The sequence below is a fragment of the Cataglyphis hispanica genome, chromosome 20, assembly GCF_021464435.1.
Source record: "Cataglyphis hispanica isolate Lineage 1 chromosome 20, ULB_Chis1_1.0, whole genome shotgun sequence".
Taxonomy (NCBI): domain Eukaryota; kingdom Metazoa; phylum Arthropoda; class Insecta; order Hymenoptera; family Formicidae; genus Cataglyphis; species Cataglyphis hispanica.
The window spans coordinates 71,684-87,901 of record NC_065973.1 but is presented as its reverse complement, the minus strand read 5'-3'; the positions used below and the strand labels follow the sequence as shown (position 1 = coordinate 87,901).

Below are 16,218 nucleotides of genomic sequence, written 5' to 3'. Positions count from 1 at the left end.
AAATATATTTTTTATTAAATATATATTTTTATTAAAATACGCTCGCGATACAGTAACAAACAAGAGATACTGCTCTTAAATGTTCAGCATCGTCTTTCGAATATATATTTTCGAATATATTGTTTTCGCGAATGTCAGATTGATAATAATAATAATACGATATATTCTCGAAGAGAATATCGCAGAAAAAGATAAAAAAATTAAATGAAATGACGTACTTTGTATCGCAAGTTTCTTCACTTGTTCTTCTTCGACTTAATCGCTGCACTGTTCTTTTTTGCACAAACGGGTGACCCAAACAAAAGATTTTTCAATTTTCGTAGAATAAATAACACGATACAAAGTGCCGTAATAATCACGGCAAGTATAAAGGCGTAAACGTCCAGTAGATTCCGTTGCCACCAATAGAGCTTAATGGCCGGTGATTGAAGCACGTTTCCGTATTTTGCGACGTACTCCACCCAAAATATGGACGTATTCAAGGCGCTCATCGGTCGATCGAGGAACAGCTTTGACAGTTTCTGTGCATTCTCGCTGAAACGTGCGAGAAAGCGAGAGAGAGAGAGAAAAAGGCAATTATTAAATATCGATATAGTTCGATGTTTACTAATAAAAGCAATTACGGCAAAAAACGTCGTATTACAAAAGATTTTTATTTGATTTAAGCGAGATTTCCCTTTAATCTTTGAAAAAAAATGCACGATCCATTTTCCATATAAATTTTTCCTTTTCTTGTTTTGCCGAAAGCGTTTGTCCTTCGATTTTTATGTGTAAGACGTGTTTCATATGGATTCATGCAAATGGAATAGACATGGAATTTTAAGGTACATACCGATTGACTAGAATTGACTCGCGCGATATGCATTGGAGGATTGAATAAGATTTGCTCACAATAGAGTGCGCACGCTCTATTTGTTCCGCATTATATACAACCGGTCGCGGATCGATATGCACGAGCTAATAAGATTTAAAGCAGTGGATTTTGACTTTTCAAGTCTTTCCGATAAGTAACTGCTAGTTGCACAATTTTATGACGTTAGCTCTAATGATAAGTGTAAAGGTCTTTTTTTTTTTTTTACACAAAATTATTTTATTTTTGAAAGAAATAAATTAATAAAAGTAAGATTATTATTAATCAAAATGAAGGGAGGGTTAAAACAATTGCGTGAAACACTGATTAAATAAACATGAAAAAAGAAAAATTAATTAAAATTAAAAGATTTAATACATACACACACACACACACACACAATTTATATATAAATTTAATTATTATTTTGTGCAACTTTTGACAGTTACCCAATAACAGTTATTCAATAACGAAATTTTAACTCGCTATCAACTGCGGTTTCCACATGATTAATGTTATGATTTCATTAATTTCGATTGAACACGTTACGATTAATAAGCGTCCTTAAGTTTCCATGTAATATACGTTGAGTACTTACCGATAGGAAGGATCCTTCAAGATGTTATTTAATGCCAAAGTTAATTTCTCCTCGGTAACATCGTTTATTGACTCGAGCGAGATAGCCACCTTCTTGTTGACATAATTGTGAATATTGATGCGCTGATCACCGAATAAAGGGATACCTATCATAGGAACTCCGCAATAGATAGCTTCTTGCGTTCCCAAGCTGCCGCCGTGCGTAATGAAAGCGCGTATATTTTTGTGTTCTGCGAAATTCGTATAAGTACATTAGTTTTTCTTCTTTGTCGAAAAATAATTTTTTTTAGTGAGATTGCTAAATTTTGATGTAAATGCTATCACAATGCGCAAAAAGCGTAGATTTTGATCGTAAATAATGATTCTAATGAAGATTACTAATTGTAAAAAACAAACATAGTTTATTATTACATGTAACCGACTAGCAAGAATTATATACTTAGAATGGAGATTTGCGGGAACCAAGATTGCGTCATGACATTCTTGGGTAATCCTGGCAACAGATCTTCTTTCTTCGCGACTTTCATGAGCACGCGAACCGGGGCGATCTTCTCGAAAGATGCGTAAAACTGTTCGATTAATTCTTTAGAGAATGTTTCGATCCTCACCATGGAACCGAATGTAAAGTAAATGCAGCCGTCCTTGCTTTCGTCCAACCATTTTTGCACTTCCTACATATAAACTTTTTTAGAACAAATAATTTGCGATAGGTCATCCTAACATTATAAGCATGTAATATTTTTAAATGTATAACATCACGAAATAAGCAAATTTTTAGATTGTTGCTTGCAAAAAGTGAGATAGATTTGAACAGGAAGACAGATATCTCATTAAATTACGGAATTTGAAATAGTCATCTTTTTATGTTTGTTAATTGTTATGCTCATATTTGCGATTATTGAAAGAAAGATGTCGTTTTTGATGAAAATTTTAGCAGAGAGAATGTAAAATAGCTCATTCGATATCACACACACACACACACACACACGCACACGCACACACACAATACGTACATCATATAAATATTATATTTAATAAAAAAAGTAAAAAATATATAAATATATTTTATTTTTGAAACGTTTTATCTAAATTTTGTTTTCTTTCTCTCAATTTTCGAATAATTTTATATTATATTTATTTGAACAATAATTTTTATATCCTCTCCGTCGAATAATTATTTTATTTATGGTTATTCTTTTATTCCTTGCTGGCTTTGAGGGAAAAAGGAATTGCGCGTATGTGTGTGTGTATTTATAGTAAAAAATCTATATAACGTCAAATCTCATTATACACAGGAAAAACTAATATACATGAATAATAATTCGCGGAAAAAGCAATTTTTGTTTAAATGTACCGGCGATGGCGGGTCGTCGTCCTTGAGATGCAAACCGCCGACCTCGATCACATTAGTGGTCGTTGGCCTAATTCCGTGTAACGAGTGGTGAGAATTAACCAGATACAAAGATAAGTCGTAATACAAGTCCTTGATGTGCGGCACGTCCATACCAAAGTACTTCTTTACGAATTCCAATTGCGAATTCGTGTAATAATGTATCTGTATGGAGATGTAGTTTGATAACAAAAAGTTTATAAGTCGTTCCTGGAAATTCATTTGTTGAGTGTATGTCGAGAAGATGCTCGGGATGTAAGCGGGATTCATCGGATTGCCGGACACCTCGTTGAGCCAGTCGTGAAAAACGTTGGCCACCGTGCCGACCATGGGGACCTTGAGATGACGGCCAAAGGCCAAGAAGCACGGCGCCGCGAACAGCTGTGAATCGAAACACATTGCAATTTATCGATCGATTAATTATTCGTAAACAACGCAACATCTCTTATTCGTAATCACACTCGCGCGACATTGAAGTGCAATAGTCGCCGCGCGCCTGTTCCCGCGATTTGAGAGAAAACGCGCGATTATACATACATGGATCATGAGCATTTAGCAATGTATTCAATGTATACGTATGTTGCGGTATATACGTTGTATGTATTGTAACTCGTGTAATTGTGAGCTATACTGCGTTAGAAATCGTGTATAATTAAGTGGTAGGTAACTGACGCAGCGTGACGAGATGTAACAGTGGTGAGAGATGAAACGATGTCCCATTACACGTGGCACGTCACTATACGTGTTGAGAAAAACACTAATGAGAAAAACAGACGTGACAAGGAAAATTTTGAAGTGCCGAGCGCAAGAACGCAAACATCATGTTTTATCTTAATTATATATACTCTGACCAGATGAACTCGATGCGAGTAAAGATGCTGTACTTGAGGCGCTCTTACATTAATAAATACTACGTACTTTTCGTACGTAATATTCTTATCAAATATAACGCTATATCGGAATCCAAAAATTCGTATCGCACGCCCGCGCGGATGTCGCATTAACGCATGATTTATTTTTCCAACAGAATTTATCGCGAATTTTCGCATATAATAGCGCGAATAAAAATAACAAATAATATACTCGTTAGAGCCTCTAAAGACTGCGTTCAATTAGACAAATTGAATGATGCAACAAGCATCATTCAATTATAATTTGTGTCGAGATTCAAACGTTCTCGTTTTATTGTATCGAGCGTGGCAATTTTATATGTCATTGCATTTAGCTTGTTATAGTTGCATTTTCTTTCACTTTATTTCGTTCTTGAATCTTTTATACAAATGTATAATCATATTTTAAATGTAGAAAATAAGACGGTATAAGAAGAAAAATAAATAGACTCTTTTCATATAAGAGCGCAATATTATTTTCGTTATTATAACTCTCAACTTGTGATTTATTACATTAATATATAATGAATATAAATATATAAATTTTAAACGATAATGTAAATTAACTAATTATAATTTCTATTTTGTTATTTATTACATTAATGTTGAATAAATTAATTTAATTAATCACGCTTTAATAAATTATATGCAATCTCATTGCAGTGATAAAATATTTGTTATTTTAAGCGGCAGATAAAATATTTATTATTTTAATGATAATACGATGCAATATGCGCGCGCGTACACGCACTTGCACATATCACGGATCGTATTTCAATGTCTACTATTCTGTTTTCTTACAGCTTACAGATCATAAAATTAAAATTTTACTTAAGATTAAATATAATCGACTCATTGTTCACGTAAATATATTATAAAAAAGTTCCATTCGTGATACGATTGTGTGTTGGTTAGCGAAATCGTCAGAGGCGCGTGAGAAGCCATTATATAACTATAAAATAATGCGCAAAAAGTGCACAGTCATAAGTCCCCACTTTCGATAATGATCCCGGCTTACTCCCCCCCATTTACTTTGTAATATTTTCAATTTTGGCATAACCTAGCCTAGGTATTTCGATATTCATTAACTAAGTATTGCAAGAGACCACTTGAATTAATAGCTTTACTATATGGCCTTTAAATTATTATTATTATTAATATTATTGTTGTTGTTGCTATTATTATTATTAATGTTATTATTATTTTTATTATTATTATTATTATTATTATTATTGTCATAATATTATTATGAATGTAATGGGACAGGATTTCCTCTGTCAAAAAATGTTTTTCTTATTACAATAAAATATTGCAACTTTTATGAAACCTAACGTAGCGTCGTGTTTGTGGTTTATCATGAATATTTAATAATTAAATAATATTTAATGAAAACCTTGCCATATTACAGGATGTAGCGCGAGACAATTAATTAATATCTCGTTAAAAGCTAAGTAATAATTTTGGTTTAATGAAATAATATTTGTTTTCAATATTTCTCTAACCACGTTCTATTTAACTTTATTAATTATATATATATATATATATATATATATATATATACACTTATCATTGAATTTTTGATTAAATAATCATTTGGTTGAGGCTTAAATCAAGTCTTGATTAAACGATTACTTGATTAAATTTAGCCTTCTTTCTTTTTCTTCTTCGTGTAATTTTTGCGCGATAAAAGTACTACAGCATGTGTCGAACTGTTTATTATATATGTGTATATAATCTTATCTTCTGATCTTATCAACTTTGTAAAATCATATTTATCTTCTGCTTTCCTTCGATTAATATTTTCCGTGCAATTTTTTTTTCAATTTTTTAAAAACTTTTATAATTAGAAAGATTATGTAGAATATTTAAAGCGCAAAAGTTAAATAAAAAAAACAAAAAAAAAGTACGATCATTATTTGACATACATACCTATAGAATTTTTTTTTTATTACGAGCTACATTGTCACGATATATGAAGTGTTTTACTACTTTAACCAAATCATATTTAAATAAAATTCCTTTAGTAAGTGAATTTGTTTAATTGTTTATTAATAAAAATGCCGAGATATGAAATAATTTTTGCGTTCTATAAAATCAAGAAAAAAATTTTGCTCTTGACTTAAGCTCCTAAAGCGCGAGTTCATTAATGGGATTTTTTTTATTCTGTTTATTTAATGTCAATTTTACTGACGAATTTTACTGACAGAGAAATTTAAACTTTAATTACAAAGATACTAAGATGTCAAGAATTTCAAAATTGCAAAGAGTAACATAATCTAACATTTGAAGAAAAAAGCACAAAATCTTGAAAAACTCGGAGAAGTTTTAATACAGATTTGACTAATTCAAGAGTAGTAACATTATATTATATATATATATATATATATATATATATATATATATATAAATATACAATGTTAAACAATAGAAATTTTTTTATCATATACACGCAAAAATGAATAAACATGCAAACATATTCTAAAGCATCTTAACGTTACCTCCATGACAACGATGTCGTAAGGAGGATCCTGTGGCGGATTTTCAATCAGTTCTCGCATCTTTGGGTGATCCAGCAGCTTACAAACTGTCGTTCCGGCTACATAAGTTAATGTGGCCACGGAAAAGGTGCTAAATCCTTTGATATCCGATGCAGAGACATTGTTCGTAACATGTGGTAGACTGCCTTCCAAACTGATATCCGTGTAATTGGGTATCGGCTTTTTCAGCGGGAAATGCGTGATCACGTCCACCTGATGGCCGCGTTTTGCCAAGCCCTTCATTAATTCCTCCTGCATGATCCAGTGACTCTTGCCTTGTAACGGGAACACTCCGAGGATCCGGTAACCATGAACGACTTGATCGTAGGTTAGGATCACGAGAAGAATCCTTAGTAGCTCCATGCCGATTTGATAACCGTTCTACGTTTAGTACGCGTTATATTCAATTTAATCAACGCGAAAATAATCTCTGATGCGCATAACAAGTGATAGCTAGTCAAGGCAATGATGAATCGCAATATCTCTGAAAAAGCATGTTAATCATCAGTTGCATAAGCAAAATGACACATCGTTTTTTTATAAATTTGTCTCAGTACTTTAAACTTTAAAAATGTCTCTTTCTATTTTTTTTTTTTTTTTATAGACTAATCGATGATCAGAAGAGATTAATGAATATTATTTAAATAAAAATTATATGATACAGTTATATGTATAATTTCCTTTTAAGAAGAATTATAATCTACCACCACCTATCGGTATTTCAATTGTATGCCTTAAATGTACGTTTCATATATATAAAAATTAACGGTTCATCAATCGATAGTATCCAAAATAATTATTCCGTTCTTCATTTTATTATGTCTCGTATTCCTCGATCGTTATCATCATCAATATTAAATGTAAAATTTCTTATCACGAAATAATGATAGAAATTTGCGAATAAGCTTAGTTGCATTAATTTTTGAAGGTCAATTTTTCTATCGGCCATATAAATAAATTAGAATCTTAAAACGCAATGATATGAATTTTGTGCTTAAATTTCTGATGTGTGTACGTTTTTTTACTTTTCTTCATCTTCAAAAATTTCTTTATTATCTATTTTAAGCATCAGCATATATGACATTAAATTCGAATCGAATAAGAAAAACTGCCAATGTCACTTACTCTTTGATAATAAACGATCAAGTTGCACTAGTTGACGAAAGAGACAATTTAATGTGTTTCGAGATGTCGTTCAAACACACACATCGTCCGTAGAGAATATCTTTCACAATTGTACAGTTCTGACAGTCGTGAGAGCACTGATCGTTCTCTCGCTGGAGGAAAGATACACGATAATGAGAGATATGGATAGTGGGGCAGAATGGTACGCCTCCGACGTCACGTTCTATGCGTGGATGGACTTGAACCGTTTGTCGAATTTTATCTGAAAACCTTCACGAAAATACTAGAGTATGGTTTCCTCTTCATTTTTCGTTCGATTTTCCCAATAATATAATTTTTATCTACTACGGTTCATTCGTATTTCATCACAATTTTCAAAATAAATAATATAAATAAAAAAAAAAATAAAAAAAATAAATAGAACAGATTATATTGGCGAATTGCGTTAATTATCGCAAATTAAATCTTTTTGAAATGATCTTTTCACAAAATATTAATTCATTATTTTAATTTTGTTTGCTTTATCATAATAAGAAGATAATAATATCATTAAATAGGAATAACGTTTCCAATCGTTTATCTCGTTTATCTTTGATTCTCTCTTATCGTTATCACATGTTCATATAATTGTTGCGATATTCGTTAAGAAATGGTTATGGTACATATCAAATATTGTACATATTAAATATTATACATATTAAATGTTTGATATTTTTTCTATACTAATCTTAAAAAATTTTACTTTGAAGCCAATGGATCTCGATATTTTTATTCTTTCGTTAGAATTTTCATACGAAAAAATTTATGGCAAAAAATTTGCCGCTTTTTCCCATGCAAGTATTTTTTACGTACTGCATACGTAACTGCACAAATATGATGTAAAATAAATTCGGGATTGGCTGAAAATCTCAATGTGCACTTTAAAGCTACCCGCATTTTACGGCTATATAAAAATAAAATGTTCCTTCTTTTTCGCATTTGCTATAAATATATCCAAGTGATATAATAAAGAAAAAAAGAAGAAAAAAAAAAAACAAATGGATTATGATGATATTTTTCGAGATTTTTTTAACAATTTTGCACAATCATCTTTGATTCAGCAAAAGTTAAGTAATAGGATTTGTCAGGAATTTTTTGCTTTTTAGTTTTAAAAATAATTAAACTCTAAATTAAAATTCCATTAGAGTAAATTCGTTTGAAATGACTTGAAGGGTAAATCATTTTTATTATTTGTTTATCTTATTAAAGATTATTCTATCGTACAAAAATTTAAAATTGAAAAAAAATATCTTTATATTTTGAACTTTTCAAGGTTCTCTGTTTAGAATAATTTTTCTGAGTTCAATGCGCATAAGGCAGTTTCTTTGATCGTATCAAAAAGCGATTTCATTATTCACGGTTATGCATTATCAAAATGTATATACTTCGAAATAGTTTCTAAGATATTCATCAACGTAAGATCTATTTCATGTACGCAAATGCACACAATGCTTTACGCGGACATACATATAAATGCGACTTATGTGACGAATACAGATGAGCGAAATTTTTACAATAGAGATGGACACACACAAACGATAGTTTCGGAAAATTTACTTTTGTTATTTTCGCAACATTAACTTTTCAAATTGTGCAGTCAATTTGCTCCTTGGGGAACACGAAGGAAAAATTTTTCATACGGCTTTTCCATTCTCGTTCTTTGGCGTGCGGTCGCACTGAATCAGTATTATGCTCCTCTCTCAGGCTAGTTACACGAGGGAGGAAAGAGGATGATTTATTTTCAATAAAAGTTGGCAAAATTGCGAGAGACCTCGAATGAAATCCGTGTTATCAGCGTTTCTTCGAGAGTTGAATCTTGTGAGCAAATGCGAACTTTCCTCGAGTTTGCAACCACTATGGTATCCCTTAAACGTGATTTTGCATTAATGTAACAAGCAGTAAGAAAGTTAGTTCATCTTTTATACATAATGCGGTAAAATTTCTTTGTATATTTATAAAAAATGTATTTATATTTATCCATAATATAAATCACATAATAATGTTATGACACTATGTAGATGAATAAAAAGAAGTCAATTATGAAATATCTCAATTATGATTTTATATATGTATACACACACACACACACACACACACACACACGCTTTTTCGAATTTGAGATTGATTATTGCTTAACGAATTTATTATACAACTATATGCCACCCATCTATTTTACTTGTGTTTCAAAACATGTGTACTGCAAAATTTCAAGTTTTTTATATTTCATATATGCATTAACTTGTACAAATACAAACATAAATGTGCAAACAGATAAAGTAGGATTTGTTTTACTCATCGATACAAAGATTGTACATATATCTCTCTTTGCGGTATTTCCTATGTAGAGAGCACATCGTTTTGTATAATATATATATATATATATATATATATATATATATATATATTTTTATAAATAATTCCTTAGTGATTGATAATGAGTAATATATTGTGCGTTTCGTGCCTTTACGAGCGTCATAAAGAATCCACGAGAAGATTTGTTCATTTTATCCAATTGGCACCACGATATTTTGTTCGCTATTATATCGCCTCACGCAATTTCTCACATACATCGAGATTTAATCACGACTTGTAGCAAATGCCTTTTACGAGATTATCGCTTCACCCTCCATCTCGTTGTATTGTAATCACTTATACTAAAATTTCTATTTCAGAACCGTACTGTCGACTCACGTTCGATGGATGGTCCTGTTGGCCGAACACTCAAGCTGGATCGATCGCGTATGCGCCCTGTCCAAACTTCATCACCGGTTTCGACACATCGCGTAAGTACACTCTAATATTTACATGCGATTTCAAATTCATAGTTGTCATTTTTCCCTTCTTTATCGGCGTCAAATGAATGATTAATCGTTTATGTGAGTTATTTAAACGAGTTACATTTGAAATCCTGCGCGTTTCGGTGAAATAAATGTAAAAAGTCTTATATAGAGTTATAGACTAAAAACTAAAATATCTCACATACAATTTTTACAAACAATTTTTCCCGAAAAGATTAAATCACATTTCGGCGTTTTAAATCTTACATTTTTATTTCTCCACTATCTCTCTCTCTCTCTCTCTCTCTCTCTCTCTCTCTCTCTCTCTCTCTCTCTCTCTCTCTCTCTTCTCGCTCTTATATTATTGATATCAAAAATTTATTACACTTTTTATAAATCTGATGTTTTCTGATAATAATTTGATAATTTTATCGTGAGAAAAATACACATTATCAGTTTACTTACCTGACGATATCTGTTTAAATTATTTGCATTTGATCTTGTTTCGCACAATACTCGTTCTAACTCGATAGCGTTATTTACGTTGATGTTAATTACCGAAATGCAAATGTTGTTTGAATTACGCGAAATTGTTAAATTTGTGAATTTAAACTGAAAAATATTTTTAAGAATAATATAAAAAATTTTTTATCGTTATTGTTTCAAAATTTCGATTATATGTATATCCCGTTTTCAAAGGGATACTAGTTTTTAAGGAAAGGTACTAGTGGGATTAGTGTAAAAGAATGCATCCATTATTTGCTCGACTACTTAACTGCTTACGTAATTTAATAATTGATATATCATGTTAATGCGTATTGATAAAAACATATGTACACATACGTAAACATATGTACATACATATGTACACATATATATTATAAAGACAGATGAATGCATGCTTTGTAACGATATATTTACATTTAAATGCCATGAAAAAAAATCTTTATTACATAACATTGGAATGTCGCGCTTTTCTGTTTTACATAAAATTAAGTAGCAACTTTTTTATTTTATTCGAGGTTTTTTTGTCTCTGAAAAACTTGTTGTTCATTAAAAACCTTAAACTTTGAACATCCCAAAATAGAAAGAAAAAGAGTTTTTTCTAAAATTTATTTGCGATTACTTTGTGTGTACGTTTCTTAAAGAGAAATTTGCGCATAAACTTTTTTAGCATCTATAAAAATATTTTTAATGAAATTATCAATTATATGTATATAATAAAGTTTTACTATTTATATTTGCAAAATATTACCTCGCAGCAAATTGCGTATAAAATTCACTCGATATTCCATTCTTTCGATCGGTTTAATCGAATACGATACTTCCAAAGTTCAACGTGTTCAAATGATCATATAAAATGCTAATGATAGCAGGATTTTTCATTTCTCGAAACTTTACGATGAGTTGTTTGTATCTTGTCACAAGATTCTTCGAAGTCATCGGCGATAACATTGTCACAGCCATGAAACAGGAATCCGTGTTATCAGCTTTAATAAGGCCTTCTATGACAGTAAGCTTGAATTCTTCCAAACTGGTATAATCTTCAAATACGCGATTCAGGAAATGATCGAGAATCTCGCTCATGAAATACACTAATGATGGTGAGAAAATCTCGACTAATTCCGGCAAATGTTGACCGAATTGCAGGCCGAAACATTTATTGGTTGACGTGCACTCTTGTAGTTTTTTCGCATACGTTAACAGCAAATAAGACCTCACGTCCTGCGTAGGTACCAAGACGGATGAAAATATCTTGAGCATATCATCGATGAATTGCATATCGGTAGACTTGTTTGAGCGAAATCTGTTGACGTAGCTAACAACGAAATCTTCCACAAATAGATGTAAGGCGTTATTGTACGGAAAGAAACATGATTTTTTAGGATAGGTCGTGTCCCAATGCGTCTTCAGTACGGAATGCAAGATATCGATGAATTCCTTACTACGTATTGTAAATTTTGTTTCGTCCTTCGGGAAAAGATATAACATCGAGAAAGATCTCGCAGCCTCGGATACATTAACATCGATGATAAATAAATATTTTTTTATTATATCTTGAGCAAAATTTTCGGAGAGAAGATTGCAAACGGGCACAGTAATCTGTTCCAGGAAACTGATTATGTATTTATTTGTCTTCTGAACGTCCAATCCTAACAATTCAAAATCATTTATTATTTCGAGCCATATTTCAAAGTATTTCGAGACATATTCATTGGGAAAGCTGGGAAGAAGTTTCATTTGCGAAAGTAATGCTTCATCTTTGAGACGCACCGTGCGCGTTATTAAGCAATATAGAGACCAATTGGCCGGGTTTGGTGCCATAGACAAGAGTTTTCGTACCGCCTCGAATATAACTTGTCGTATCGAATGATGATTCTCGAGAGTCCACATCTCCCGCAGAAATTCAGTAAGCTCGTCCGTGGGAGCTATTTGATACATCAACCTGACCCCGTGCTTTCGCGCGCCGACGCGCATTTTGTACAACTTGCTCGCAAATGACAATACTTTCGGCAAACAAGATCGCCTGCTCACATTTGTCAAGGTCGCCAGCGCTATCGTTAAGTAATCTCCTTCGCATAATTTGGCTACGAGTTCGAGAGGTACTGGCGGATTGGAAAGTCTCATGATCAATGGTAAATGACGCACGAGTTTGTAATTTTTCCTGGCGTCTGGATGACTGGCATTAATCGTTGTTTCCGTAGGTATGAGCGGTTCTATCAGTTTTGTCAGCGTGTCGCCGTGAAGTAATATTGCTAGGATAGTCAAGATTGAAGTCACCTCATCCGTGTCTTTATATTCTTTATGTTTGTGCAAATAATTCATGCAATGGTTGACAAATCTTATGGGTATGTCCTTGTACCAGCGCGTGGCTTTGACGAAACGTTGCACCTGCGTGCACAAATGCTGCTTCTTGCATATCACCAAATATTTTTTCCAATTACGAAGTATATCTTGCGGATTTTGCTTCAATAAAGCGAGCGCCTCGCCCGTCTTTACGTCCGCAAGCTCCTTCGGGCGGTACAAGCTGCGAAACAATTCCGGTTCCCATTTTTGCAATATCTTCCATATATTGAGATCCCTTTCGGAGTCGGATAATAAATCGCGTATATTATTTAATAGCCAATCATAATTTTTAATTGTCATACGTTCTATCTTCGTACCCGATTTTTTGCATCTTTCGTTAAAGTCGTACATTGCCTCGACGAAGGGGCACAAGATGTATTTCTGGTAATCGAGTTCACGTGTTAGCCAGCTATCTTGATTTTCTTGAATAATTTCTGCGAAAGTTGCAAGACATTTTCTCTCGTACTGTGGATATTTTTTGAGTAGACTGAAATTTATGGACCACTTTTTTTTTGTATTTATCAACATGCGAATCAGCTCGTTGATTGGCATATTGTGAATAAGTCTGAAATGTATAATAGCTTCAATCATGCTTACCACTGTACGTTCGTATTTTACATAAAACAATTTTGTGATTTCGAAAAGAAGGGAGTTTTGTCCCTCGTTTAATTGAGATATATCGAATAATTGTAAAAGATGTTCCATTGTTCGCTGAAATATGTAATACTCCTCGTTTTTATGCCTGTTTAAAAAATATTTCAAACTGTCGATTAACGCATCATCATTCTCGTTGATCTTGCAAGCGTAAAACATTTGGAAAATGAGATCAAGTCGGTCTACATCAACTGAAGCTTTACTTATTTTTTCTTTAATAACCGGTATCACTTCGTTAACGGGTAAATAACAGATCCAAGCTCTCTCGTACTCGATTCTCATATTGTTGTACTGGACTTCTTGCAATTTTTCTTTCTCGAGCTTAATTCTAGCTTGCTCGATCCGTTCTTTGGCAGGTAATACTCGCAACAACGCGGGTGTTACATTTTTGTCCTCGTCGAGAAGTTCAGTACCGTATTTTGCCATGTAAGATTCACGGAGTAGTTTGTATCTTTCATTTTGTGGATAATATTGTAAGTACTTGAGAATTCTATCTGTGTCGAAGCAAGAATTTTTCGCGGGCAATAGACTTATAAATATACTTTCTATTAGTTCTTTACTGATCTTTTTAAGCGGTAAGATTTTGATGTACAAACGCGGTTTTTTAATCAAGTATCGCTGTCCTTTCTTCAAGAATATCTCGGCGCATGTATTACTCAAAATAATTTTTGGTGGATTAGCTTCGTGCATCTCGATTAGCTCCGCGAAAGCATCCGGTCGCTTTTTCACTAATTTGGGCAGTAAAAACTTGTATTTATGGATATCGACCGGGAAAGGAGGGCGTTCGGTCGCGTTCACGGGTTTTAATAATTTCAGATAACGCACGATAAGATCCGGATTCTTGCGGAAAATCTTTTTAACAGTCCCAAGTGGTAATACGAGCTTTTGCTGCTCGACTGTTTTATAAACGAAAGCCTCGTCGCAAGCCGCAATCAACGGATAAGCATTATAAATACCGTAAGTAGACGCTACCTTTGTGAACAATTGCTGCGCCAACTCCGGATCAGTCAATCGATTTGCGAGTGTGATCACGATACGTCCCCTCGTATTCATAGAGACATAAGGGAAGACGTGTTCACAAAAGTACTCGGCGTTGACGATATTCTTGTGGCTGCCATCGAAGAACCAGGCGGCTTTAAAAGCACGATTCACTATCGTCCAATCCTCGGATTTAAGGGCAGTCGTTATGTCTTCGTATTTCTTCTCATTCACCGCGATTTCTGTTCGCAGTATAGGCAGCAGTTCCTGCGGAAGTTGTTCGGGATCCCCGCTAGCCCGGTACGAAGTTAACTTTTCAATCCAACATAGCTTCTGACTCGCGGTATTGCCTGGTACCGCTTGAATCGCGCGCAGATATGGCATCTGCAGATCACTTTGCATTTTGTGCATTTATCTTGTACCGCTTGACGATCAATAAGCGCGAACGAAAGATATCTCGGTATATAAAATATTTCGCAAATAATGTTTGTAAATGTAAAAACGTTTGTCCTCGCTGTGTGTTTGTTATTCTCTCTCGTTATCCGGCAAAACTATCGCTTCGGGGACGAACGCAAATAATTATCTTGTTTGTTTCATTCGTGTCGGCCGAAGGTCACATTGATGCGGGATCGATACTTTTTTCGATTTTTTTCATTGGGAAGATGCGATTACTGCAAATTTTGATGCGAATTTTCCCTTTTCCCAAATACACGTGGTACGCGAAATAAGTGATGCGAGCTGAAGTACGCGACGAAAAACGGAAAGTCGCCAGTCGCCAATCGGGCAAAGGCAACTTCTCACGCCCGTATATAACTAATATAAAAGTCAAATGTCACTCGCCCGCACTGAAATATCGCGCGATATTGTTTATACACAGAGTATGTTATACATTTCGTTCTATTCAATTTAGGATTGATTCAAGTTGCACAGGTGATTGCGCAACGTTTTCGTAAATGTCTCCTTCCCACTGGTATGCAGCCCTTCCGCCTTCCCTTATTTACTACTTGTCATCTCTCACAAGATGATTCACGCAACGATCAGTGTGAACGATATGTGTTTCAAGTTGCCAAAGAACCGAATAACCACGAGCGACCACGAGTCCACTAAACGAAGGAAAAGGCGCATGCGTCTCATGATTCTATTATTCGACATTGAAGGCAGCGATATGCCATATATGCCATTATCACTCAGGACTGTATTGCGAATAGTTAGTTGCCCCAACCAATCGGGTAGTGTGCGCAGCTTGTATTCTGATTTTTCTCTAACAATAAATCTACTTTGTTAGATAAATTAAACTCTTGTCACAGCGTAAAAAAATAATAAAGTAATTCCATCGCGTATATGTGAAAAGTTAGATATAATCGTAGATAGAAAGAAAGCGATTTATAAAGTTGATTCTTGCACGTATTATACAATGGAGTGAGAGTAAAAGTATCTTGTCAACAACTATGAAAAAACATTTCTGCCATTTCTATCAAAATGTTCGCGCGTGGCGTGAGATTATCGGCTCGTAATCAATAGATTTGATGCAGGT

The 16,218-nt window shown here is 33.5% G+C and overlaps 3 protein-coding genes across 10 annotated transcripts in view; 1 reads left to right on the top strand and 2 right to left on the bottom strand.

Moving 5' to 3' along the window:
* The window catches only part of LOC126857064 (calcitonin receptor-like), a 72,717-nt gene that overhangs the window by 16,858 nt on the left and 39,641 nt on the right, over nucleotides 1–16,218 (top strand). For all 7 annotated transcript variants that reach the window (XM_050606157.1, XM_050606154.1, XM_050606153.1 and 4 more), the window contains one exon: nucleotides 10,101–10,211. In XM_050606157.1, the coding sequence (XP_050462114.1) occupies nucleotides 10,101–10,211 (111 nt within the window). The remainder of the gene's footprint in view (nucleotides 1–10,100; nucleotides 10,212–16,218) is intronic.
* On the bottom strand, nucleotides 8–7,556 carry LOC126857062 (UDP-glucosyltransferase 2-like). The gene is made up of 6 exons (XM_050606152.1): nucleotides 7,390–7,556; nucleotides 6,226–6,748; nucleotides 2,802–3,218; nucleotides 1,887–2,118; nucleotides 1,449–1,677; nucleotides 8–534 (listed from the first exon to the last, which is right to left on the bottom strand). The coding sequence occupies exons 2-6, from the start codon at nucleotides 6,625–6,627 to the stop codon at nucleotides 237–239; spliced, it is 1,578 nt and encodes a 525-aa protein (XP_050462109.1). The 5' UTR covers nucleotides 6,628–6,748; nucleotides 7,390–7,556; the 3' UTR covers nucleotides 8–236.
* On the bottom strand, nucleotides 8,776–15,794 carry LOC126857060 (uncharacterized). Of its 2 annotated transcripts, XM_050606150.1 has the most exons (2): nucleotides 14,679–15,794; nucleotides 8,776–9,293 (listed from the first exon to the last, which is right to left on the bottom strand). In XM_050606150.1, exons 1-2 carry the CDS (start codon nucleotides 15,093–15,095, stop codon nucleotides 9,138–9,140), a joined length of 573 nt encoding a protein of 190 aa, XP_050462107.1. In that variant the 5' UTR covers nucleotides 15,096–15,794; the 3' UTR covers nucleotides 8,776–9,137. The 2 variants fall into 2 exon arrangements, with proteins under 2 accessions (XP_050462107.1, XP_050462106.1); XM_050606149.1 differs by lacking the exon at nucleotides 8,776–9,293 and having other exon boundaries at nucleotides 11,178–15,792.

Coding starts and splice junctions, on each gene's coding strand:
- LOC126857060 (XM_050606149.1), bottom strand. CDS start 15,095: ATGCACAAAATGCAAAGTGATCTGCAGATGCCATATCTGCGCGCGATT.
- LOC126857062 (XM_050606152.1), bottom strand. CDS start 6,627: ATGGAGCTACTAAGGATTCTTCTCGTGATCCTAACCTACGATCAAGTC. Junction 2,119..2,801: donor ACGACGACCCGCCATCGCCG/GTACATTTAAAC, acceptor GTTTATATGTAG/GAAGTGCAAAAATGGTTGGA. Junction 535..1,448: donor TTGAAGGATCCTTCCTATCG/GTAAGTACTCAA, acceptor CGCACGTTTCAG/CGAGAATGCACAGAAACTGT.